Below are 26,583 nucleotides of genomic sequence, written 5' to 3' on the forward strand. Positions count from 1 at the left end.
ATCTTTTCATTTTAGACATGGCAGCCAGTCCGGCTTCTCAGTTTTTCTCCCAAGCTGATGGTGGATCAGACGTCATGTCCACCTCCGAGAAGGTAACAATATAGTGTCAGTAAGGAAGTCTGACGGGAGGGTTATTGTTACAATATGTCTGGACTAATAAGGGGAAGATGGTGATTTTCTGGAATTACATAATAACCTATTACATGGCTGGTAAACAAGCGTCCTGAATTTTCTCAACGTTTGTGGTGTAATCTAATATGATTGTGGCTATATTGCAGTAGTTTATTTCAGAAATGCACAAGGATTTGGGCTGCATGGACAATTAATTTCTTACTAGTTCAGCAGTGAACAGTTTGGTTATTGTATTTTGAAGCTTAATTACACTTTACAATACAGTGATCAATGTGGGATGCTTCAAGATGTGCACTTCTGATAAAACAAGGTGGATTCCATACATTCTGTGTAAGGCACCCGAATAAAAGCACAGATTTGATGCCTTAAGTTGTTCAGTCATCAGCTACTTACTGGGCTGATTTAGAGCACATTGAGACCTCATTGACAAGGGTCTGTATGTCGTCAGGTCTGCCCGTTATTGGTGCTCCAGATCTACAGGGACATATTTAAGACCTCCCTTCTACTTATACCATTTGACAGGCCAGCTTTAAATGACAACATTCTAGCTCTGTGATGTAGCCCACAATACTAGGAAACTTTTAGCCTGATCTGTTAACTTAGTGGCGTTGTGTAGGACATAAGGCCTGGTGAGAGTGCCCTCAACTTAAAGACATCGCTGGCTGCCCTAACGTTTATAGAGCAGTAACACTAAGGGTCATTTCTCAGGTGACCAGTGGGAAGGGCATCGGGCTAGCCTATAGTAACAGCCAGCAAGGTGGCCATCAGGCTAGCCCATACTAACGGACTGCAAGGAAGCCATCAGGCTAGCCTATACTAAAGCTGGCAAGGCCTCGCCCCTTAGGAAGACTGCTCGCTCATGTCAGACAGTAGTACCTCCTTGGAGACATGGGGCTTCAGCAGAATAGCTTTGCAAGGTGGTTACATGCTTACTTCAGGTGTAATGATAATTCCTCTCCCTGACTAGGCTGAAAGACCAAATTAAATTTATTAGCTAACGATTAATCATTTTGTCAGAGGTGAAATGGGGAACAGACTTTTCTGCTGCACCTAGAATAGTTGTTTTCCTGAATATTTCTTCTTCTAACATGTTTCACTCTGTTTTATTTTTTGGGGATTTTGGTCCTGTCCTATTCCTTGTTTCTCTGCAAAATCTGGGTCCCTGTGGTAGTAGGTGGGGGTAGGGATGGAGGGTCGGGTCCTCCTGTCGGTGGTGCTTAACCCCTTGTTCTGTGTCTTTGAACTCCGACATAAAAGTATTGGTAACTAATAACCTTTTGTGTTTATCTCACTGGTATTTTAGTTTAACCTGCTATGTACATCATTTTAGGTTGTGGAATTATTAAACACGGCTGCCCTCGCCACAAATGATTCAAAAATCACCATGCTTAAACAGGTGAGTCTGAGTCCTTACCGGTGCTTAAAATCGGATTCATGTTCTTCTAGGTACTATAATTGTATGTTTTCATTTGCAGGTTCAAGAGCTTATAATAAACAAGGACCCAACCCTGCTGGATAACTTTCTAGATGTGAGTGAGTCTTGAGTGAGTGTATATGGACATTACAAACTGTATATTTATTTGTCTCCTCTGCTTAATCCTACAATCTTTCTTTGTAGGAAATTATTGCTTTCCAGGCAGATAAATCTGTAGAAGTTCGGAAATTTGTTGTGAATTTCATTGAAGAGGCATGGTGAGTTACCTAATATCTGTAATGTATCAGTTATACAAGTCTTCTACTGAGTGACACTGGCTTTATTGGTGTAATGGGGCAGAATAGAGACCAGATACCACTGCTTTGTATACTAGATTACTGAAGAAGATAAAGAGAATGAAATACCATTTTACATGTAACATTATTGTATTTTTACCATCCTTAACCATGGTAAGTAATCAGCAATTCAGTGAGCGGTGTCTGAGGCCTGGACGTATGTCCTCTCAGAAGCACAAATGGTTTTTGGAGAGTTAGATTCTTAGGGGCAGGTTCAGTTCCACATGATGTGTCTTCAGAAGAATCAGCAGAGATGTCCGGCAAGAAATCCTTGTACTTCATAGAGGTGCGTAGCTGCATATGGCAGTGTGTTGAATCTCCTGACTTATGTCAGGACCTCCCTAGGCTTAGGAGTAAATCCAGCTAGAAGCTGTTTGGCACCATGTTGCACGGTGGGGAGATTTAAAAGGTTGGTTCAGATTTAGAGGTAGGAGTAGCCGCATCCTCAGTGTAAATATATAGCTGGCAAGTGTTTGCATGCTGGAAAAATACTGCATGTAGCAAACACACAAACAAGGGCATTTGCACCTCTCCCATCACAACATGGGTTGTCCAGGTACACGGTTCCTATGCTTTGCTGCTATCTCTGAATGAGACTCATAGTCCTATAGTAAGTTGGTCTCTCAGGGCTTGTTTGTATAGCTGGATATCTACTGCTTTCAAACACCAGCAGCATTTCTTTTCTGTATTTTGAAAATTACTACTAACATTTAGGAGCAGAGACCCTGAGATCTGGGTTACCGGTTATATGGTGTGTGAGGTAGGGCAGAGGTTTTGGCGCTGCCACCTCTGTTTTGGGCATGCAGCTTGATACCAGTCTAAAAATCCTTTCACCCACAGTCTGCACACAGCATGGGTAAAATCAGGGATTCACTGTATATTGAAATGTGTAGGTAAGATATGTTCTACACACAATAGATTATTTCATTGTATTTTTATGCTACATAATGGTTTTTTTTTGCGATTCTAAGAACCTTATTTTCAGCTCCAGATCTTAATATTCCCATTGCCAGGTCTAATTATTTATTTATTTTTAAAATATCTTTCAAATATCCACTTATTATACTGTTACTTTTTAAGTAAAGGTGGTAGCACCTGGCTCCCCAAGTTATTAGTCCACCCGCTGACTACTTTTCTCATGGTATATCCTTACAGTAAGTTGGATAATGAGCTTTTAATTAAGCTAATTGCCAACCTCCACATGCTTCTAAAGGATGAGAATGTCAATGTCGTGAAGAAGTCCATTCTGACAATGACTCAGCTGTACAAAGTGGCCCTTCAGGTGAGACTGCCTCTGGCGCCCCTTCCCCCCTGCCTCTGGCGCCCCGCCCCCCCTGCCTCTGGCGCCCCGCCCCCCCTGCCTCTGGCGCCCCGTCCCCCCTCCCGCTGGCGCCCCGTCCCCCCTCCCGCTGGCGCCCCTTTCCCGCTGCCGCCCCTTCTTATTCTTCTTGTGTTCTGTGAGTCTTCCTTTTTCCAACTACTCAGTTTTCTTTAGCTTCATTCTTTGTGCTTCTTTCTCTCTGCCTATCCTTAAAGTGGTTGGATCCTGTTGACATTATTTTGTTTTCATCTAATATAACTAAATGGCCATCTAAATATCTGTGGAAAAATGTGCTGTATTGCATAACAACAAATCAGATGTTTGTTTTTTACAAGCTGCTCTTCGAAATAAGTTGGAATCTGCTTTCCATTGGTTACAGAAACTTTTAATTGTTTTTATTTCTGTGCAACCGGTTTTCATGAATGGTCTCCTACTATATTATGCCCTAACTTTGGTGACAGTGGTCCTGCATTGGTATCACTGTAGCCCCTAGTTGAGGCTTAAGGTTGGTCTACAGATAGGAAGTATTACATGTCATGGTATAAATATTCCTATCTAGCAATCCAAATAATTTTCCTCTGCGAGAGATTTAAATCTCTCTCCGGGTCCTGTTGAATAAATTGAAGGATAAAAAATGTAAGCATTATTCTGATGGACCTCAACTAATTATTTCTAATTTAGGGCATACAAACCTGTCCTTCATTGGATTCATGGTTTTGCCCACCAAAGTGGAAAGAAGAAATGAAGCTCGGCAATGTATGAAACATGATCTTATAGACAATCTGACTCCCATATCTATAGATGGGTTTACCATAAGCCATTGTGCTTTCCTTAGTCAAGACTCGACTCAACAGTCTTACTAGGAACATTTTAAAGGGAAAAAAATGCACGTGGCCCAGTAACCAAACCCAAGGTGTAGCCCACAGGTAGGGGACAGTTGCCCAGCGGGTGGATTTCCTTGTTACTGCCTTAGCATGGGCTCTATCTCACAAATGTAGAGCTCGCCAGAATTCATCTTCACAGACATTCCTATGGACATAATTGACTCTTGGCACAGCCACAAAGCGGACAGGCTCTGTTCCAGAACAAGGGATACACAGGCGATTCTAGTGGAAGCCCTGACCAAGGTGTGGAGTTATTAGTTGGTATATCTGTTTCCACCAATATACATACTTCCCTGTGTCCTTGTGAAAGAAGGGTTACAGTGATCTTGGTGGCTCCAGATAGACTAAGAAGATCCTCCAACGTTCTAAGATCCTCCAACAGTCTAAGGTTGACGACAGGGTTAAAACTTTCACAAAGTGAGAACTTTCTATCTCTGGGTCCATTTCTACACCAGTACTTTCTCCATCTGGCTTTAACAGCATGGCTGTTGTAGGTAAAATCCTGATGACTGAACTTCAATCGGAAGTCGTTAATCAGTCTATTGTAAAGGCTGGAAAACGTACATCGTTTGGCATCCTTTAGACTTTTTAGTCTCCCCTCCTTTTTTACAGAGATTCAAATCTTTCTTTACTAGGCGGTTTACAGGTCCACCGCCATATGTTCACCAAACAGCGCTATGAGACCTTTAATCTAATTCTTCAGCTCTGCAATGTCCATTCAGCTGTTCAAAACCGTTGGGCTCAGATTTCTAATGGGGAAAATGTTTTTCTACTTGCTAACTCTTAGGCTAGAATGGTCTCAAAGTTGGGACCTTCCTGTGGACCTCTTTTCCCAATATTTTATAAGGGTAGAGGTAGTCTTGCCTTCTTTCCGACCTAAAGTGGTGTTTAGGTTCCATATTAACCAGGATATACTTGTACTTATTCTTGAAAGAATTCTGGGTCTTCAGGTGAGCAGTAGTTGTGCTCCTTGTATTCCCCTGTCCACCCTATCCTTCGGTGCTTGGTAAGTTTAAATACTGGAGATCCGATGGTGAGGTGATCTAGAAGGGAGGAGCTTCAGTCTTGAGAATGTTAACCCCTAAATTCCCAGCTACTATATTCCACAGTAGAAGTGTCCCCCATATGGATTTAACAGAAGTATAAAAATCCTATTTTTTATGTTGCTCCAAACAGTGGGTTGCCCGGTGTCGCCCTCCTTCAGATCACCAAGAGTCCTGCTGGGATCTGGTGACTGAAATGGCCGCAGAGATTCTCCTGCTGCTGGAGTCCGACAATGACGGGATTCGCACGCATGCAGTGAAGTTCGTGGAGAGTTTGATTGTCACTCTCTCGCCTCGTACTCCTGATAGTGAAATCCCCAAGAGACAGGAGGGAGACATCAGCCTGGAACAAATCCCTGCTGACCACCCCTTTTTAAAATACAGTGAGTATGTTCCCTTACACAGGCTGCCCCTGGGGTGCACGGGGAGTTGTGTTCATGATTTCATTCTATCTCCTGTAGACTCTTTGCGAGACATTGGGAAGCAAGCTCTCAAAGAACTCCTGAAATTCATGGCCCACCCTGCCATCTCCAGCATCAACCTCACTGCGGCCCTTGGCTCCTTGGCTTCAATAGCCCGTCAAAGACCAATGTTCATGTCGGAGGTCATCCAAGCCTATGAAACGCTGCACGGTGGGTAATTACATACCTCTTTCATATATGTGTATAATACTGCTTCTGAGTTGTGTCACCATTTTCTGTCCTTGTCTTGCTATTCCTTCTGTCACCAACATTTACCTCCAAATGCCCAGTAACCCTCTTCCTTCTTCTTCTGCAGCAAATTTGCCCCCAACTCTGGCGAAATCTCAGGTGAGCAGTGTTAGAAAAAACCTGAAGCTGCAGCTGCTGAGTGTCCTCCGGCACCCGGCTTCCTGTGAATACCAGGGGCCCATCAGCACCCTTCTGCTTGATCTGGGGACCGGTCAAGGGGAGATTACCCGTCACCTGCCTCCACCTAGGGATCTTGGCCGCAAGAGGACCAGGGAAGGTGGCGAAGGAGGGCAAAAAAAGAGCCGAACTGGTGAGAACATTAGGCATTCTTAATGACCACAGTTATGTGAGATGACAATGAATCAGATCTTTTATAACGAAGATTGGCGAACGTCTATAGATTGAGGTGTGATGGACGGTTGGCGATGTAACTTCGTGTGTGTTGAGCTCTATGTGAGTTGAATGTGCAAAGATTGATGACAGCCTTCATCTTCTTGCAGACCCCCCCTTAGCTGACGATGACGACGATAAAGACACCATATCCCATCCTCCATTACCCCCTTCTGCTCCCAGCACTCTGTCGGCCACAGATATCACCGCTGATTTTCTACGTCCACTGCTTACCCCAGAGAGTGTGGCCAACCTGGTAGGTTGATCTTGTGTTAGTACTTATATCTACAAGTTATATGATGATTACAGCTGATACTGATTTCATTATTTATAACCTTAATATTTGTTTCCAAACATCCCTGCACTGTATTAATGTCTTATTGTTCTGTTGTGAGAAGACAGGGTCAGGCTGAGGTCTTTCCATATATCTGACCCTGGTAGAACTATTAATTACAGAGATTACACCTGTGGACTACGAATTACCTTTTAAATCATTAATATGTCTTTATTTAATAATTTTATCTTCAATCTTGATTCACTGTTGCAGTTTCCTGCTATATGGTTTTAATACTTCCTATATTTCCCCTACAGTCTTAAGCTGAGCAGTCAGGTTGATCCTTCTGTCAACAACCGTAATCCTAAAGTAACATAAGTTCTGATCCAAGGGTTTGTCTCTTTCCAACCAGGTCCTCATCAGTATGGTTTACCTGCCAGACACCATGCCGGCCTCCTTCCAGGCCACCTATACTCCTGTGGAGTCTGCCGGGACGGATGCTCAGATACGGCATCTTGCCCGCCTCATGGCCACGCAGATGACTGCTTCTGGCATCGGTCCAGGTAAGTGAGAGATATTGACAGAACTCGTATAATAAAAGGTATACTATATAGTAGTAGTAGAATATAAAGGTGGCGGTTTAGCAATAGATGGTAGGAGAGAGGGAAGAAAGTTGTGTGGAAATTGCTTTACCTTTTGGCTCAATGTGTCATGCTGCAGGTGTGGAGAAGGTGAAGGAGGTCCCGGTGGAGGTGGTGGAGGAGGAAAGTGCTAAGCCCGAGGGATTGGTAATCAAGCGAAGGGTCTCCAGCCTTCCCACTCAGGGACAGGCCATCTCCGTCTTGGGGTCTCAATCTAAGGGTGTGAAGGAGGATGATGAAGAAGCCCCTCTTGCTAAAAAAAGACCTGAGCCTATCCTGCCGGCGACTCAGCTCCGGTGAGGATACCCCTCTGCAGAGTAACTGTCCCACTTCAGTTGCTCCAATTCTAATTTCCCATTTTTTGCTGCTCCAGGTCGGCTGGAGCCGGAGGCCGGAAGAAGATCTTTAAACTCAAAGAAGTGTTGGAGCCATTGACAGATGTTCAGATCAAAAACCTGAAACTGGCAGCTGTGCAGAGAATCCTCCAGGCAGAGCGCAGTGTCGGCGGCAGCGGGGCGGCCCAGGTACTCACTTCTACCTTCTAGTTTCTGCAGTATTGTGGTATTAATAATGCAGTTTTCAGCAACATTGTTTTCCCAACAGATGCGTGTGAAGGTTCTTGCACGGTTGGTAACCCATTTGGATACATCCCTGAAGGCTGAAGTCTTGGCCCACTTTCTGAGTGACCCACGGTCTCGTCTGGACCTGGCACTGGCATGGCTTTACCAAGAGTATTGCGAATATCAATCAGGGGCAGGAGAGGACGGCTATCAGGAGTGTCTAATCGGGATTCTGACAGGTCTACAAGAGCGGCCTGATCAGAGAGATGGGTTAGTGTTACATTTAGGATGTTCTTGTGTCTTCTTTGGAAGGTATTGTATGGTTAGTGTTGTATCCTTTGGTCCCTGTAGGGTCTTCACAAAATTTGTGCTAGAGGCTCCTCTGCTGACAGATTCTGCGCTAGAGGTCATCCGGAAATACTGCGAGGATGAGGTGCTGGAAATAACTGATGTTTATTAGTAGATGCCAATGTTTAGTTTGACAATTTGCAGCAGATTCATGTCGTGAATCCATTAAAGCTCAGTAGTTTTTTCCTTTACTGTATTAGTAAATAGCCTTTAGCTGTGTTAAGAATGAGTTAAGTATTTCCATATATCCTCCTGTAGCCCCAATACACATATTACAGTTAAGCATTAGTAACACTGACAAATAAAACCTTCCTCTGCTTATTGTAACGCTAGAAAATGGAGAGGCTGAGATTGATGGGAAAGCAAAGGGACACACTGATGCCTGCTATGGCTGGTCACAAGAGCTTGCACTCTGACATACTACAAGAGTACATGTGATTGTTTTGGGGACTTTTCTGTTCATTTGTCCATGTTATAAGATCTTGACTATACGTCCCATTTATAGGCGGATGTTGCCGAACACTGTTGTGCCGAAGTCGCTTTGCTATTCATCTGTTGTTTCCATACAGGGTCGCAGTTATTTGGGAATGTCCACATTGCGAGATTTAATCCTCACCCGTCCTGCTCGGCAGTTCCAATATCTGCATCTTCTTCTGGACCTAAGCTCTAATGAGAAAGACAAGGTGATTCTTTATTACGCTATGAGTGTGGGCACTTTGCACTCTGTAGTGGGTTACTCACTCTCCAAGCTTGGTCTTTTCAGGTCCGTCAGCAGGCTCTGCTCCTCATTAAGCGGATGTATGAAAAGGAGAGTCTCCGTCAGTACATTGAGAAATTTGCCCTTAATTACCTTCAGCTGCTCGTCCACCCTAACCCCCCCTCAGTGCTGTTTGGGGCAGATAAGGACACAGGTGGGATATTCTGGAAAATATTAGTAATAATATGAAAAGCTCAGCTAGTTCCTAAATGTTTACCACGGATAGTAACAAAGAGGAGGAACATTTGGACAAAATACTAAATGTAAAGATTATGCATATTATTGTAATGAAATAAACCAGAATTTATTTTTTGGCTACAATTTTTTCTTTTCATGAGCTCTCCTGTCTAATTTCAGAGGTGGCGGCCCCCTGGACAGAGGACACCGTGAAACATTGTCTGTATCTCTACTTGGCGCTACTTCCTCAGAACCACAAACTGATCCATGAGCTGGCATCTGTCTACACGGAGGCCACAGCGGACATCAAGAGGACTGTGCTGAGAGTCATAGAGACCCCGGTGAATACATGGACTCGGTCCCTGGGGGAAGTTTGGGAGTGGTCAGAGATACGGAGAGTTTATTTATGGTCAAGGGACAAATATGGAGGATGAAAGATGCTGGAATAAAGAGATCTTGGTACTTTACACAGAACTAAAATTGGATTTCCTGCAAAGGAAATTAAAACCATCTTGTATCTTCCCACAGATCCGCGGCATGGGAATGAATTCCCCCGAGCTACTTCTATTGGTGGAGAATTGCCCCAAGGGGGCGGAGACTCTGGTGACACGATGCCTGCACATCTTAACTGATAAAGGTGATCAGCTTTCTAACATATCTCCATCAAGAGCAACGTGTCCTTTTAAACCAGAATACAAGAAACAGTAGAACTAAAGGAAAGATGCCGTAACGTCCACAGTGCGGCCATGCACTCATTGCACTATGAAGCTTTATTATTTCTAGTCCCCCAAGAACGTTATATATACCCCCTGTGACGTCTGAGCAAACTTCACTTTATGCTTTAGTGCAGACTTTATTATGAGTTCCACTTAATATATTATATTCTGTGTTTCCAGTACCGCCCTCCCCTGAGCTAGTGAAACGCGTCCGAGAACTTTATCAGAAGCGTCTGCCGGATGTTCGCTTCCTGATCCCCGTACTAAATGGTCTGGATAAGGTAAGGACACTGATCTTGTTCCTGTCTGGGGAGGGGGGGGGGCATAAGCAAAACACACAAAATAGATCATGCTAACCAAGTGCTTCTTAAACCGTCTATGTCCCAGGCCTGTTTGACAATCAGATGAAAGCTATGAAACAAAAAAGTAGACATACAAACAATATTGCAATGGCTGTTAGTGTTCAGAGACGTAACCAGATGTTTCTGGGTATCTCTACCTCTGGGTGGGGTACCTCAGAATGGAGGAGGAGGAGATCCCCATAGTGATAGTCGCAGTCAGTGTTTTGGGGTTAGATTCAAACTTGGGCCTCATTTTACACACTTTTTTAGGCAAGGCAATGAAATTCTAACCAAAATAAATCTGTATAATTTATTTATATCTGGTCCATTTCTGTCTCCATTGATTTATAGAAAGAGGTCATTCAGGCTTTGCCGAAACTTATTAAACTGAACCCAATTGTTGTGAAAGAAGTGTTTAATCGGCTGCTGGGAACACAGCACGGTGAGAATATACAGGAACGTATACTGGATGGATTGATATATTTCTCTGTCATGACCAATGGGGTATTGTAGGTCACTTTACATCTCAGTGTTAAGAGGATCGCTCCTCCACTACTATACCACTCCTAGATGGAACCACCCTCAGTTTTCTGGAGAGGGGTGTTCTTTTAGGGCTGTTGCCCAGGATTTTTCATTTTAATTTAATAACCTTAATTTTTTTATTTTATTTTATTTTATGGACCGTGGTATCCATGTTCAGGGTGATCTACAGGGCACTTGTACAGGCTCAGGGTGTTCTGGCTGGTCCAATATGACGATGCTACAGTGGTAGCCTACCTGAACCATCAGGGGGAACCTGCAGTGCCGTGAAGGAGATGGGGCTGGGTGGAACACCACAGTCCAGTGATCATGGGGTGTAGAACTGGGAGGATCCATCCGGGGGAATAAAACGAAATATATATATGTGTGTGTATATATCATAATCACCCTTTATTTATATAGCGCCACAATTTTCGTAGCACTGTACAGAGAACTCACATCAGTCCCTGCCCCATTGGAGCTTACAGTCTAAATTCCCTAACATACACACACACAGACGGATACAGACAGACAGACTAGGGTCAATTTGTTAGCAGACAATTAACCTACTAGTATGTTTTTGGAGTGTGGGAGGAAACCCACGCAAACACGGGGAGAACATAAAAACTCCTCACAGATAAGGCCATGTTTGAGAATTGAACTCATGACCCCAGTGCTGTGAGGCAGAAGTGCTAACCACTGAGCCACCGTGCTGCCCATTTTTTTTTTATATATATATATATATATCTATAATTGTCTAGTGGCGTGTGTTAGTCTGTCTGTGTGTGTGTGTGTGTGTAAAAAATAAAACCAAGCTGCAGCGCCACCTGCTGGGCGGAGTTATACACTGACCTACTAAATTTTTAGTGTGTGTGGGAAAAAAAATTCAGAAAGGGCTGAAATTTGGTATACTAAGATGTTTTTAATTTGTTAATTTAATTTGTTAATTGTTAAAAGTGTTTATAAAGATTTTAAAAAAATATATATATATTTCTTGAAGGAGAAGTGACAGTTGGGGGAGTGGTTGGTGGTTGCCGGGGGTGACAGTGGGGAGTGGTTGGGGGTTGAGACCTGGGCTATGGCCCAAATGCCTGACAAGAACCTTTTTAACACCTTAAGTAGCTTGATTTGACTAGAATGCATGAGTATCATGCACGGGTTAACTTGTGTGTGTGTATATATATATATATATATATATATATATATATATATATATATATATATATATATATATATATGTATGTATGTATGTATGTGTATGTTATGTATGTATAAAAAGACACAAGGGGGTAAGATTAAGCACCAGTGCATTCATGTAAAAGATGGTAGTATATCACGGAATCATCGGTTTCAAGGATCCAGGTTGTCGATCTTCAGGGTATCCGAGTCATCTTTACTTCCTGGTTTAATCTTGTTCCATCAGGTAGAACAGTGGCAGACACCTAGCAAAGGGGGCTAACATCCGAAATCTTAGCACTAGGGCTTAGCATACAGCACCTGGCATTCCCAGATGGTCTCCCATCCACGTACTATCCAGACTTGACCCCACATTGCTTTCATGATTAGACAAGATTGGCCATGTTAATGGTGGTTTGGCTGTAGGCCCAAGTCCAAAGATTTCAATTGCTCATCTCCTGTGCTCAGAAAGCAGGGGTCTCTAATGTTTCCAGGCTGCAAAGACTGTACAAATGGCAGGAATATCAGCCACTGTTCTACCTGAAAGAACAAAAATTTCCAAAGGAGGCAGCGCTCCGTCATTCCCTCAGTATGAAAGTAGGGTTGTCAGGATCAACAGTGGTGAGTTAAAGACTAAACTAGGATGTAATATCTGTGAGATGCTTGAGACCAGTAACCCGGATCCTTGAAAGGAATAATCCTAGTATCTGTAACATTTATGTGCTTATGCTTCATCTTTTACAATGTACTACACCATCCTGCACCCCCCTTGTCTTTTTTTTTTTTTCTTTGATTTTTACACGTGTCCTGTGAGGAAGGGCCATTTAAAGAGGAGCTGTGGACTGAAGTTATGAGTCAAGATCACTGAACATTAGTGATATGTTAATACAATGTCTCCTCTCACCATCGATTGGAGCTTGAGATTTCTTTTACACATAATCGTTTCTGTTATATATAGATCAGATCAGGTTTTTATATGTGAAATAGTGTTTGATAGTTGGAGGTTGTTATTGGATGGAGCGTGTGATGGAACCAGAATTTCTTTTCTTTAAATATCAACTATTTCTCTACCAGGTGATGTCAGCTCTTCGATGTCTCCTCTCACACCTGGGGATCTCCTAGTTGCTCTTCACAGCATTGATTCCAGCAAATGTGACATGAAATCCGTAATTAAAGGTAACATTGTTGTACTACGACCCGCTTGAAGTCCTGGTTTACTTTCCTTCTTTCTGTAAAGTGACAGCTCTGTCTCCTCCTGTCCCAGCGACCAATCTATGTTTCTCTGCACGATCTGTATACACCTCTGAGGTCCTGGCCATCGTTCTCCAGCAGCTGATGGATACCACACCTCTGCCCATGCTTCTCATGAGGACGGTCATCCAAGCTCTTGGCATGTACCCCCGATTAGGGGGCTTCATAATGAATATCCTAACCCGTCTCATCTACAAGCAGGTTAGAATCTGATAACAAGAGATATGGCTTCTGACCTATCTGGCAGCTGAAAAGACTGTAATGGCTGCAGTGTATTGAGCACTTAAAATGAATAAGGATTTGTCCCAGTTGACATTAATAATCCTCATTATCATTTACACCTCAGCATGTCAAGATATTTCAAGCAATTTGTTTCCCACATTCAGTAATGTAATGAATGGCTAAGGCATGCTGACAAAAGGCTCCAGACCACTGTATGCATCTGACCTTGAGGAAAGCTTTTAGCATATATGTGGCAGGGTGTAAATTCTTATTATCGCTTCAGGACTGTATGAGCAGAAACCTTTGTGTATTGTTAGCTAGCGCTTTATCTCCCTATGTCATGTGTCGTCTATTCATTTTACCTTCTGTGCTTTCAATTGAAAGCTCTATCTACCCTGTAGAAATAAGACTAATCTTGAATTGACTGCTAGGAAGTTTATAAACTTGTCCAGAGAGATGAAAGTTGATGAGAGAGGGCTTTTAGGGGAAGTTTTTCGCTGAATGTAGAACTTATGACAATGTCTCTTCCTGTCGTTGAACATTATTCTAACCACCTATAACATTTTTGTGTCTTAACACTGACTCGTGACAACAAGTTTATTCAGAGGTGAACTGGCTGCTATTTGGACCGCCATAACCTCCTTCTGCAGATAGCCGGTGGTTAGCACTTCTACCTCACAGCACTGGGTACAATTCCCGACCATGGCCTTATCTGTGTGGAGTTTGTATGTTCTCCCCATGTTTGTGTGGGTTTCCTCCGGGTGCTCCGGTTTCCTCCCACACTCCAAAAACATACTGGTAGGTTAATTGGCTGCTATCAAAATTGACACTAGTCTCTCTCTCTGTCTGTGTGTGTGTGTTAGGAAATTTAGACTGTAAGCTCCAATGGGGCAGGGACTGATGTGTGGGAGTTCTCTGTACAGCGCTGAGGAATCAGTGGCGCTATATAAATAAATGATGATGATCTATGTCCTGCTGTGCACTTTCCCCAGGTTTGGAAGTATCCCAAGGTGTGGGAGGGTTTCATTAAATGCTGCCAGAGGACCAAACCACAGTCTTTCAGTGTCCTGCTCCAGCTGCCTCCTCCACAGCTTCTGTCTGTACTCCAGACATCCCCAGATCTCCGGGACCCTCTTCTGGCTCATGTTAGGACTTTTACACCTAATCAGGTCAGTGGGAGAATATATCGCCTAGAAGAACTATGTAGCTTGTTCACTTCTAGCTGGGTTCAGTGACATCATGTCAAGGCCGGTTATTGACTGGTCTATACATCCCTCTCTCCTGACAGCTGGCTCATGTCCCTCATGCCATCATGGCCATTCTAGAAGCTGACTCTAGAACTGACCCAGAAGCAGAAGAATATGCACAGACAGCTGAGGTAATGTGTATCTGTCATCATATTTGGAATCCAGATTGTAATTCTAAGACCGGTCTGAATTCTCGTCTGTTCTTTCCAGGCCACAGAGGCACCGGCCCAGGACCTCATTGCTCGACGTCTCGCCCAAGAGAAATCCTTAAAACGACAGATTCTAGAGGAGCAGAAAGTAAAGAACACCCAAGAGATGGAGGAAGAAACAGAGATGGACCTCCCGATTATCCTGATAGAGGAAGATGAGATGCTAATGGTATGTGTTTATCTAATCTTGACTGTTCTATTAGCCTCTGACTTTATCCTCATTTATCTCTTTATTTTACCATCTGTCATTAGAAAAATCATGGAAAAGATTCCTCTCCTGACGAGTCTGAGAACATGGCTACAAACATCACACACACTCCGCCTCCTGAGCCCATGGAAGAGGAGGTAGAACGAAAGGAGGACTAGACCCCATATCTGCAGAAGAGTATGGGGCCCCTCCACCTATTATCATAGCGACCAACAAGAAATAAAGACCTTGTTCTAATTTCGTTTACCGTGTGACCTGTTTTATGTCTTAAGTGATGAACATGTAAATATCACATACATAAGAGTAGAAATACTGATGTCGTCCATTTCAAGTAGACCGGCTTATATAGAATCGTTATCTCAGGTTACAAAATAAAACTTAAGCTCTCCAAATCCAATAAGGGAAGATTCAATTAAAAATACAATCACGCCAGTCCTGAATTGGAACCACAGTATTTACCAAATACCTTTTTACAATTGGATATAATGAATACACTGATACCATCCAATAGTGTTTAATGTGTATATATATCATACATTACATGGGCAAAAGTGTGTGGATACCCACTCTAGTTAGTGTATTTGGCCATTTCAGCCACACCTATTGCAAACGGGTGCATAAAATCCAGCATACACCCATCCAAACTCCATAGACAGTAGTAGAATGGTTGGTATTGAAGAACTCGGTGACTTTCAACGCCCCACTGTTATAGGATGCCACCTTTCCAACAAGTCAGTTTGTCAAATTTCTGACCTGCTAGAGGTGCCCCGATCTCCTTTAACTTCTGTTATTATGATAGAAACATCTAGGTGTAACACTAGCTCAGCCATGGACCGGTAGGTCACACAGAACAGTACAGTACAGAACGGTACTGCTGAGCGTAAGAAAATGTGTCCCCTCTGGTGCAACACTTAATACCAAATTTCAAACTGCCTCTGGTAGCAAACAAAACTTGTTAATCGGAAGCTTTATGGATTGAATTTACATGGCAGAGCAGCCAAACACAAGCCTCAAATCACCCTGCACAATGTCAAATGGAATGGTGTTAAGCACACAGCCATTGGACTTTGGAGCAATTGAAGTGTGTTCTCTGGAGAGACGAATTCTGGGTTTGGTGGATGCCAGGATAATGCTGACTGCTTGCTACTAACTGTATAGTTTGGTGGAGGAGGTATAATGATCTGGGGTTGTTTATCATGGTTTGCCTTGGGCTCCTTAGTTCCAGTGAAGGGAAATCTTAATGCTACAGTATACAATGACATTGTAGAGAATTATATGCTTCCAACTTTGTGTGCAAGAATGACAGCACCCTACACAGAACCCTGACCCATCGAACACCTTTGGGCTGAACACTGACTGCGAGCAAGGCGTTATCACCCAACATCAATCCCCAACCTCACCAATGCTCTTGTGGATATGAAATCCTGCAGCTATGTTCCAAAATCCTAGTGGAAGAGTACAAAATACAAATACAATACAGACAGTAGACCATACAGGGTACAACCGTAGAGAACAAAACTGGTAAAACCAAGACTCCAATAGCTCCAAGCATGGCAAGTTCAGTGACGATGGAGAAGAAGAGATGGTATAGAGACAGGAGGGAAGAGTACCCTGCTCGTAAGAGCTTACATTCTAAAGGGAGGGGAAACAGACAGCAGACACGAGAGGAGGGGAACATTCTAAAACCTTGGGTATTAATATGGTCCTTTGCTGTTATAACAGCCCTAAGCCCTAACCCCTAATCTGAGCCCCTTCAAACGGGCTCTCAAAACCCATCTGTTCCTCAAAGCCTACCAGCCATCCACCTAACCTTCTCCATCCTTCTTCTCTTCACCTCCGACTTCCCCGCTGGTGCTCCTCTTGTGCTTGTTCCCCTCCTCTCGTGTCTGCTGTCTGTTTCCCCTCCCTTTAGAATGTAAGCTCTTACGAGCAGGGTACTCTTCCCTCCTGTCTCTATACCATCTCTTCTTCTCCATCGTCACTGAACTTGCCATGCTTGGAGCTATTGGAGTCTTGGTTTTACCAGTTTTGTTCTCTACGGTTGTACCCTGTATGGTCTACTGTCTGTATTGTATTTGTATTTTGTACGGCACTGCGGAAACCTTGTGGCGGCATATAGATAATAATACTTCAAGCCCTGACTTAGGCTTCCAGCTTCACTTTTAAAAATATTTAAAAGCACAAAAATATTATTAATAATCCTGGCAATGATAATAAATATATTTTTCTATGGATATCCCCTACTATCACCATCCTGGGGTAGCGATAGGAGGATTACGGCAGTACATGTACCGCTGTGATCCTCGTTAACTAGGCTGCGTCATGATTTGGGAGACATGTAAATTTTCATCAGACGAGCCATAGGATGGGGGACTTTCATTTGACATAATGCAGTCTATGCGCATATGTAGTAGACGTGGGCTGGGGGGAGCACTGAGCTACATCTGCGTTTTGCCACGTGCATCCAGTGCTTTGTAAATAAGGCCTAATAACATTTAGAATATAATATGCTGTTATGAGTTTCTTTCACAATTTGGAACATCATCTCTAAAATATATTGAATTATATTTCCCCCTGTCTGTCCTACACTACCCTCAGTATTAACAGTGCTACTATACAGTCATATAAAATAGAGACTGGAACATATGTAGCTGTAGCCTTTGATAAATAGAGGCCTTATTTCAGTTGTATAAAATGAGTCAGAAATGTAGCTGATGCTGCTCTGTAGCCGGAGACGAATGGTTATAAATGTTTTTATTTACTCTGCCTCCCTCCTCCCCTGCCTCGCTCAGGGGGGGCTCTCTGCGGTCTGGGGCACAGAATAATGACTGTCTGTATGTCCTGTCTCCTCTCACTTCCTCTACACCTCCAATAACATGGTGCAAATTACTGCACAGAGCGGCAGCCAGAGATTAGCGCTGATCAGTCCAGCGTTTGTTAGACTAATAGAAACAAATATTCAGTTGGCTGTTATGAGTTACAGCAAAGTTATACCATTTCCACTGTTACATAATGCTCACCAAATATTATTATTGTTATTTATGCACAGCACTTTAAGAGATATCGCTTTATCATTTGCATTAGAGCCTGTCCCACCTATAGTATAAATTCTCACATTTCATTCAGTTTGGTAGACTGGTTATTGCCCATTGCTGGGGTAAGCAGATGTCACCCTTACTGATAACACCTTGTATGAGCGGCTCCTGGTGTAGTAAGTTAGAGAATAGTTTAATAAACGTCACAGTTATGCAGAATAACTGCATAGCAGAAAGAATGGGCTGATCTGAACCATTCTCTCCCGATCTTGAATGTCTCCTCCTAATAACACACAGGGGAGACATATACAGAACAAGAACCATATTGTGTAGGTGCCCAAATCATAATCATTGGCATTAAACTACTGTCTCATTTAACATGTAAATATATATATATCTGTTTTGTAGATCAGACAAGTAAATAAATAAATGGTATCGCATATAGATAATCTGTGTCATATATATATATATATATATATATATATATATATATATATATATATATTATATATACACATACATATTATATATACACATACACATACACATACACATACATACACACACACACACCAGACTAATCAATGTATCATAGAAAAACAAGAGCAGTTAACTTCCTCATAGCGGTAAACCCAATGAGCCTCTTTTTGTAATAGTCTGTGCTGATCACCCCCAAGCCTGAAGGGGGAACTTGTTCTGGAAATACACCGGTTTATTTGTACAAAGTGTCCAGAAACAGGAGGTGTTAGAGTCTGTAATGGCATAATGTCACTGCTGTATAACTGTTATCCTGGTATATCTCTGGTGCCCTGCCTATAATGGTATAATGATACTGCTGTATAACTGTTATCCTGAGATATCTCAGGTGCCCTGCCTATAATGGTATAATGGTACTGTTGTATAACTGTTACCCTGGTATATCTCAGGTGCCCTGCCTATAATGATACTGCTGTATAACTGTTATCCTGGCATATCTCAAGAGCCCTGCCTATAATGGTATATAATGATACTGCTGTATAACTGTTATCCTGGGATATCTCAGGTGCCCTGCCTATAATGGTATAAAGATACTGCTGTATAACTGTTGTCCTGGGATATCTCAGGTGCCCTGCCTATAATGGTATAATGGTACTGTTGTATAACTGTTACCCTGGTATATCTCAGGTGCCCTGCCTATAATGATACTGCTGTATAACTGTTATCCTGGCATATCTGACTGCCTCTCCGCCATCTCCTCCTGGATGTCGGAGGGCTTTCTCAAAATCAACATTTCCAAAACTGAACTCATTGTCTTTCCTCCTCCCAGCCTCCCATCCCACCATGACCTCTCCATTGTCGTTAACAACACTACCATCTCCTCTGTCACCCAACTCCGCTGCTTGGGTGCCACCCTTGACTCCTCTCTCTCTTTTGCCCCCCACATTCATTCTCTTGCCAAAGCCTGTTGCTTCCAACTACACAACATCGCCCGCATCCGTCCCTTTCTCTCTCAGGAGCCCACCAAAACCATCATACACGCACTCATCATCTCCTGCCTCGATTACTGCAACCTCCTCCTCACCGGCCTCCCCCACTCCCGTCTCTCCCCCCTCCGCTCTATACTCAATGTGGCCGCAAGACTCATCTACCTCTCACGCCGCTCCTCCTCTGCCTCCCCTCTCTGCCTCGCCTTACACTGGCTCCCCTTCCCCTACAGAATTCTTTTCAAACTCCTCACCACCACTTACAAGGCTCTCTCCCACTCTACTGCCCCTTATATCTCTAACCTCCTCTCCATTCACACTCCTGCCCGCTCCCTGCGCTCGGCCAATGACCGCCGCCTCTCCTCCACTCTGATCACCTCTTCCCATTCCAGAATCCAGGACTTTTCCCTTGCAGCCCCCCTTCACTGGAATGACCTCCCTCGCTCCATCCGCCTCTCTCCTACTCTGTGCTCCTTCAAACGTGCACTCAAAACTCGCCTCTTTCTCAAAGCCTACCAACCATCCACTTAACCCCCATCTCCTCCACTCATTCTCCCCTCTCTCCCATTCCCTCAACTGGCTCCTCTTGTGCCTGGTCTGTTTTACCCTCCCTTAGGATGTAAGCTCGCATGAGCAGGGCCCCCTCCCCTCCTGTCTCCATACCTGTTCTTCTGCTCCGTGTCTATTGCATCTGCCTGCCTGGAGTTTCTGAAGTATTGCTACTTTTGTTTATTGTTCTGTACTGTTATACCCTGTATAGTCTACTGTTTGTACTATGTGCGGCGCTGCGGAAACCTTGTGGTGCCTAACAAATAAATGATAATAATAATATCATCTCAGGTGCCCTGCCTATAATGGTATAATGGTACTGCTGTATAACTGTTATCCTGGCATATCTCAAGAGCCCTGCCTATAATGGTATAATGATACTGCTGTATAACTGTTCTACTGGGATATCTCAGGGGCCCTGGCTATAATGGTATAATGGTGCTGCTGAATACCTGTTTTCCTGGTATATCTCAGGTGCCTTGTCTATAATGGTACTCCTGTATAACTTGTATCGTTGCCTATCTCAGGGCCCTGCCTATAATAGTATAATGGTACCGCTGTATAACTGTTATCCTGGGATATCTCAGGTGCCCTGTCTATAATGGTACTGTTGTATAACTGTTATCCTGGTATATCTCAGGTGCCCTGCCTATAATGGTATAATGGTACTGCTGTATAACTTACCCTGGTATATCTCAGGTGCCCTGCCTTTAATGGTATAATGGTACTGCTGTATAACTGTTATCCTGGTATATCTCAGGTGCCCTGCCTATAATGGTACTGCTGTATACCTGTTATGCTGGTATATCTCAGGGGCCCTGGCTATAATGGTATAATGGTACTGCTGTATACCCGTTATACTGGTATATCTCATGTGCCCTGCCTATAATGGTACTGCTGTATACCTGTTATCCTGGTATATCTCAGGTGCCCTGGCTATAATGGTATAATGGTGCTGCTGAATACCTGTTTTCCTGGTATATCTCAGGTCTTCTGCCTATAATGGTATAATGATACTGCTGTATAACTGTTATCCTGGGATATCTCAGGTGCCCTGCCTATAATGATACTGCTGTATAACTGTTATCCTGGGATATCTCAGGTGCCCTGGCTATAATGATACTGCTCTATAACTGTTATCGTGGTATATCTCGGGTGCCCTGCCTATAATGGTACTGCTGTATAACTGTTATCCTGGGATATCTCAGGTGCCCTGGCTATAATGGTATAATGGTACTGCTGTATAACTGTTATCCTGGTATATCTCAGGTGCCCTGGCTATAATGATACTGCTGTATACCTGTTATCCTGGTATATCTCAGGTGCCCTGGCTATAATGATACAGCTGTATAAATTACCTTTGCATTAGACACTGATTAATACCACAAACTATCATATGTTGCTGAGTCTATTATGTATTTCAGTATCCATTAGATTTCTGATGTCAGTTATGATATATATAAAGTTGGCGCTAACTGCAATACAGCCACTTGGCCCAGTCAGACAACATCTGACTGTTTTTGGTACTGAAACTGGAACAGTTTAACGAGGTCGGAAGATTTACGTGTAGACAGGTCACCTCTCAACCTGTCGACATGGATCCTGTTCATTGTATTAGGATCATTACCAGACATTGCTGTAATACTGCTGTGTCACCAGCATACCAGAGTGGACATATGAGTTGTTTATTATTACTATTATTATTATTACTATTATATTATCTGCCTCATACGGACTGCTAGACATCTGCTCTGCCAAATGTGTTCACTCTGTTAGTTCTCTCTCCTCTCTCTAGAACTGCATAGAAATAAGAGGGAGCATGGACGTAACAACGGGGGAGACCATCACCGGAGAGCCCCTGCCGTGTGACCACCTACATCATACCGAGTCTGTACGTACGTACCCAGAATGCCATGTGTCCAAGGGTAAGAGAACCCTGATATCCGCTCTGCAAACAAGAAGTGCAGAGTTATAAGTGAGAGGGGGGTCGGTGTTCCTCCTTAGAAAGCTTGTGGCCACCATCATAATTCTGCTATGGGGACCACAAGTCAATATCCTTTATAATGTGTCTAAAGGCTCTGTTCACATAGGGGCCTGAGTCACCAAGGAACGCATACTGAGCACAATGTGCTTATATTTTAAAACCCGCGTAAATGACCTCTGCAGACTTCTGAATTCAACAAGGAACCGATCGGCAGATATATGCGCTGAAGTTCTGATAGACCTGTGCCAATCCTGACAGTTCCACACCTATACTGTCAGTGTAATCCCGTTGTGTAACGCTCTACGTTATTAGTACGACCACAGAGAGAGGACGTCATCATTACACATCAGCTGTAGAACTTAGAGTGGCTTTTGGCTTTGTTTCATTAACTCAAGGACTGACCCCTGAACCAATCATCTACATAGTCTGCCAGTATCTAGGCTGAGGAGAATGTGTGTTTTATATAGGACATTACTTGTGCTCTAACATTCAATTATCCACACGTTTCAGATGTATTAAATTAAAACATACACTTTCACTTTAATAGAGAAAAAAAAATGAAGGCCCAAGTACTAAAAGTTAGAGTAGATTAAAATAGTTCTCACCATTTTTTAATAAAAACATTTTAAATTCAAAACATAGAAAGTCATTTTAAATACGACAGTGAAAATGACAACAGTGACTATTTACCTCCATATTTACTGTAACCCCAACACTTATGAATAGAGTGCTTCGTAGGTCAGTCTTTAGAAGGTTTATTACATAAACCAGTGTTAAACACCAATTCACAGAAAGCATTTTGAGTGTTTATGAATTGGGTTTTGAAGAAATTATTTTTAAGATGAAACTTACACAAGTTAAGAACTGTTTTTTTGTGAATTTGGCCCATTGTGTTTAAAATGTTGCGCTAAATATAACTCACCTTTATATACAGAAGACGCCATCATTATTCTGGTGAACAATAAGCCCCGGCCGTCTTCGAGACAACTTTTAAAAATAAATGATCAAGGCAGTAAAATACTTGTAAAACATTCATAAAATTCCATATTAACAGCCTGCTGCCACCTTTTCTGTTAACGCTGCGCCAGACTGCCGGTTACGGCGCTGGTTATAACATGGCGCCAAGAAACTATGTAAGTTAATTTCTGGAAGCCAATCACTCGATATTGAACACTCTGTAACCCGATGTGACAGTGGCTCTTTCTGCAGCCAGACGGGGTAATGTCAGAGTAGGGGCCCGGATCAGAAGCCCAGATATGACATTGATGCATGACTGTCTCACAGAACGCACCCCTGAACCAAACGTCTTCACAGTCTGCCAAATCCAGAGTCCTGGCCCTATCATCAGTTGCTCCTACCTCAATGAAAAATAAAAGGTCCTAAAACGAAACCGTATATGCAGAAACAATGTAACATTTCTGCTCCCCTGGAGAAGTAGCTGAATTACTAAGATCATCACATTATTTCTCCCACCATCTTCTACATACATCATTAATGTGACTTGGGTCCAATGCATATAACAATGTATATATGGTGTGACTGTGAGGTGCAATAGAAATAAAATAACAGAATACCAGATGTTATTAGTTTTTGAAGAAAGAAAAATGAGATGAAGAAGACATTTTTGTGATTAAGAACATTTTTTGAAACAATATGAGCTAAAACATTAAATGATTTCACCATAACGGGTGTAACCTTCATGGGTCTCTGTTCCAACCAGATACCTAAACTATGAGGTGTTCAGTAAGGATCTCATGTACATCCCCTGGTAAAAAGCTGAAACATCCCCTGTAGTGTCTGGGATCGTGTAGCCCACCGAACTGTGTTCCCCAACACCCATGAGGCTACTTATGGAAAATGGGTGGTTAAAGTCATAGTGGGTGTCCCGTCCAATCTCTTCAGTGTTCAAGTCCACGAAGTAAGGTCCTGCTCCCCTCCCATTGCTCCCCACCTCCAACAACGAGGGCTGGCGTTCTCCATGGTCATCGTTCCTCTCTTCCTGCTGATCTTCTTTCTCAGAGACATCAGCCTCTGAGACATCAACTCCTGATGGTTTTTTTGGTGTTTGAGGAGCTCCCTTTTGCTTCTGAGCCAACTTGAATCTCTTCTGCCTCCTTAGGTAGCATCCATTCTCAAACATGTCTCCTGAGTTTGGGTGCATTGCCCAAAAAGAGCCTTTACCTGGTTGCTCAGGAGCCCTAGAAACTCTCACAAAACAGTCATTGAAGGAAAGGGAATGTCGTATAGAGTTCTGCCATCTCTGCTGGTTTTGCCGGTAATAGGGAAAGAGGTCCATGATCCATTGATAGATTTCATTTAGTGTTAGCATCTTGCTTGGGGCCTGCTGTATAGCCATGGTAATGAGGGAGATGTAGGAGTATGGGGGCTTGGAGTGAGCTGCAGATCTCCGGTCATAGCTTTTGATGCTCTCCCTTGGCTGGCTAGGACAGGTATACGGCTGATAAACTATTCCTGAGTTTGCTGTAGGTGAGGTGGAACCTGGGTAAGGTCCAGAGGAGGGTGGTCCCACTGGGTTGAGGGTCATGTATGAGTTCAGTGGTGTCGAAGGTCCCATATTAGTTGCTGAAGGATAAATCTGGGAAGGAGAGGGAGCGAACACAGGTCTAAGATAAACAGTAGACACATCGGGAACTTACAATGCTGAACTTTATTTTTTCCTGTTCTGCTCTGTCCCCTAAGGAAACAGAAAAGATACACAAATATCTGTGACCTGTTCTAAATCCGGGAACGTTTAACCTTTCATTTACCTGATTCACAACAGTTAACTAAATTTCTCTAACATACCTGCAGGTAAGGCTGTGTTCCTCTGTGCCATAAATACCAGTCTCTACCCTCCAGACACATTTTGCAATCAGTAGAACACATAAAAAACAAATTGGACACAGATATGTAATTGACGACGGAATCAGCAACAATTTGTGGCTGATACAATTCACATCTTTATCAGTGCAAGATAAAACTGGCAAAATGAAGAAGACGTTCTTAGTCCACCTTGTGCTCTGCAGATTACTCTGTCTTTGGAGAACTTAAAGCTACACATGTAAATGTCCCCTTATTCTGCCTGAGATAGATCTTCCAAACAATTAACCATTACATAGACAGAGACCTGAAGTAAACATGGAAACCAGAATATTACTTAACCCTTAAGCCAACGAGACCAGATAAACACGTCATCACTTCATGCAGAAGGCTCGGCTATCTGTGTCAGATACCGGTGAGAGCGATCCAGCCAGAGAGCTAGACCTGATCGGTTTAACTCATCCCCATTGGAGACCTTTGCTGTATACCTCACTTAGAAAGACATTCAGCACAATTAACTGATCGTAAGCCAAACAGAGACCTGCTGAGCCTATAGCCCTTTCTTCCTCCGACAAGAAGCTCCTTACATTACATTATGTTTATCATAGCACTAGCATGTTCCATAGCTTTGTACAACAGCTGGTTGGAAAGTACAAAATGATTATTATTAGTACTTTTAGCTTTTATTTATTAAGAGCCAACATATTCTGCAGCGCTGTACATTGGAGAATAACATGAGAACACTAATAGAACCATCCGTGTGGAATATTTGTGGATAGAATGTGAGACACACTTGGTAATCCTCCATCTCTCCCACTGGAGCTGGGCCTGCTAACTGCCCTGTCATCGCTAGTGTTTCTTTACTCCAGTTGCTTTGTTCATAATAACTATAAAATTACACCAAAAAAATAAACTAATGAAATCTTTGGGTTTAAACAGCGCAGAGAAATATATTTATGTCAGATTCGTTCTACAGAGAATGTGGTCACCAGGGTACAATCTCCTCGCCCAGGGCCATGTGCCACAGTCTTCACACAGTCATCACCCCCAAATCACTCACCTCCAGCGGCTGCCCACAGTACGACGTCCACTCTGACAGGTCATGTCCCTCCATCCTCCTCTCCCCTTCCAGCAAATCCAGCCTATCTCCCCCTTCTGTAATATGGGTATATTACTTCTCCCAGAGAGTAGTGTAAGTCAGGTCAGAGTATGAGAGCCCCTTTCTAGGCTCTCCCAGGTATATATGTGTACACAAGGGCTGTCACGCCTCTCTCCTCTCCCTCCCTTCCACTGTGTAAACACTGCCATGCCAGACACTCACACCTCTACTGACTTGGTAAAAAGGGACAGAACAGTCTCTTTACAGATAATTTACCAAAGTCTGATTTCCGAAGCTGTATTTCCTGCTCATACACCCTCCGGACCTGTGCACAAACTGAGAGAAATGTCAGTGTGGCTTTAGTGAAATTAAAAGATAGATTCAATTAATAAAAAAGACCACTCTACCTACCTTTAGGCAATTGTTCTACTACATACATGACAGGTCTACAAGAGTCGTATTTAGAGTGTCCCCAACGACATTGGAAACCAAGTACTGGATGGATGATAATATACACCCTGGACGTCCATCGCAAAGTGCACATCAGCCCCTCATGTACCTTGATATTGAAGAGTAACTGAACATCCAGCTGTGCTAGAGAGACAGATATAATACAGGTGATTGTTCCTATATCACAGAGATGGTCCAGTGCCCATTATTATAACACCCGGAGATTGTACTGCGCTACCATGTCTGTATCTCCACATGTTTTATTGTTATCCAGGGTTACCGGAGAA

General features: G+C 43.1%; 2 protein-coding genes across 3 annotated transcripts in view; one reads left to right on the plus strand and one right to left on the minus strand.

Annotated features, from left to right (window-relative positions):
• The window catches only part of SYMPK (symplekin scaffold protein), an 18,667-nt gene extending 3,534 nt beyond the window's left edge, over positions 1 to 15,133 (plus strand). The window contains exons 2-27 of the mRNA XM_075186142.1: positions 16 to 92; positions 1,463 to 1,528; positions 1,608 to 1,661; positions 1,751 to 1,824; positions 3,058 to 3,184; positions 5,284 to 5,533; positions 5,612 to 5,782; positions 5,928 to 6,170; positions 6,361 to 6,506; positions 6,937 to 7,087; positions 7,245 to 7,461; positions 7,539 to 7,689; positions 7,769 to 7,995; positions 8,077 to 8,158; positions 8,643 to 8,756; positions 8,837 to 8,984; positions 9,188 to 9,348; positions 9,536 to 9,644; positions 9,904 to 10,004; positions 10,416 to 10,506; positions 12,834 to 12,935; positions 13,024 to 13,211; positions 14,225 to 14,401; positions 14,521 to 14,610; positions 14,690 to 14,857; positions 14,941 to 15,133. Coding sequence (XP_075042243.1) covers positions 18 to 92; positions 1,463 to 1,528; positions 1,608 to 1,661; positions 1,751 to 1,824; positions 3,058 to 3,184; positions 5,284 to 5,533; positions 5,612 to 5,782; positions 5,928 to 6,170; positions 6,361 to 6,506; positions 6,937 to 7,087; positions 7,245 to 7,461; positions 7,539 to 7,689; positions 7,769 to 7,995; positions 8,077 to 8,158; positions 8,643 to 8,756; positions 8,837 to 8,984; positions 9,188 to 9,348; positions 9,536 to 9,644; positions 9,904 to 10,004; positions 10,416 to 10,506; positions 12,834 to 12,935; positions 13,024 to 13,211; positions 14,225 to 14,401; positions 14,521 to 14,610; positions 14,690 to 14,857; positions 14,941 to 15,054 — 3,597 coding nt within the window. The 5' untranslated portion in view covers positions 16 to 17 and the 3' untranslated portion in view covers positions 15,055 to 15,133. The remainder of the gene's footprint in view (positions 1 to 15; positions 93 to 1,462; positions 1,529 to 1,607; positions 1,662 to 1,750; positions 1,825 to 3,057; positions 3,185 to 5,283; positions 5,534 to 5,611; positions 5,783 to 5,927; positions 6,171 to 6,360; positions 6,507 to 6,936; positions 7,088 to 7,244; positions 7,462 to 7,538; positions 7,690 to 7,768; positions 7,996 to 8,076; positions 8,159 to 8,642; positions 8,757 to 8,836; positions 8,985 to 9,187; positions 9,349 to 9,535; positions 9,645 to 9,903; positions 10,005 to 10,415; positions 10,507 to 12,833; positions 12,936 to 13,023; positions 13,212 to 14,224; positions 14,402 to 14,520; positions 14,611 to 14,689; positions 14,858 to 14,940) is intronic.
• A 7,373-nt stretch (positions 15,134 to 22,506) lies between these two features.
• FOXA3 (forkhead box A3) lies at positions 22,507 to 25,968 on the minus strand. 2 transcript variants are annotated; one of them, XM_075185851.1, is made up of 2 exons: positions 25,808 to 25,968; positions 22,507 to 24,523 (listed from the first exon to the last, which is right to left on the minus strand). In XM_075185851.1, exons 1-2 carry the CDS (start codon positions 25,859 to 25,861, stop codon positions 23,657 to 23,659), a joined length of 921 nt encoding a protein of 306 aa, XP_075041952.1. In that variant the 5' UTR covers positions 25,862 to 25,968; the 3' UTR covers positions 22,507 to 23,656. The 2 variants fall into 2 exon arrangements, 1 of the variants encoding a protein (XP_075041952.1); XR_012678996.1 differs by lacking the exon at positions 22,507 to 24,523 and adding an exon at positions 24,577 to 25,634.
• Between the last annotated feature and the right edge of the window lie 615 nt (positions 25,969 to 26,583).

The sequence above is a fragment of the Mixophyes fleayi genome, chromosome 9 (assembly GCF_038048845.1).
Source record: "Mixophyes fleayi isolate aMixFle1 chromosome 9, aMixFle1.hap1, whole genome shotgun sequence".
Lineage (NCBI taxonomy): Eukaryota > Metazoa > Chordata > Amphibia > Anura > Limnodynastidae > Mixophyes > Mixophyes fleayi.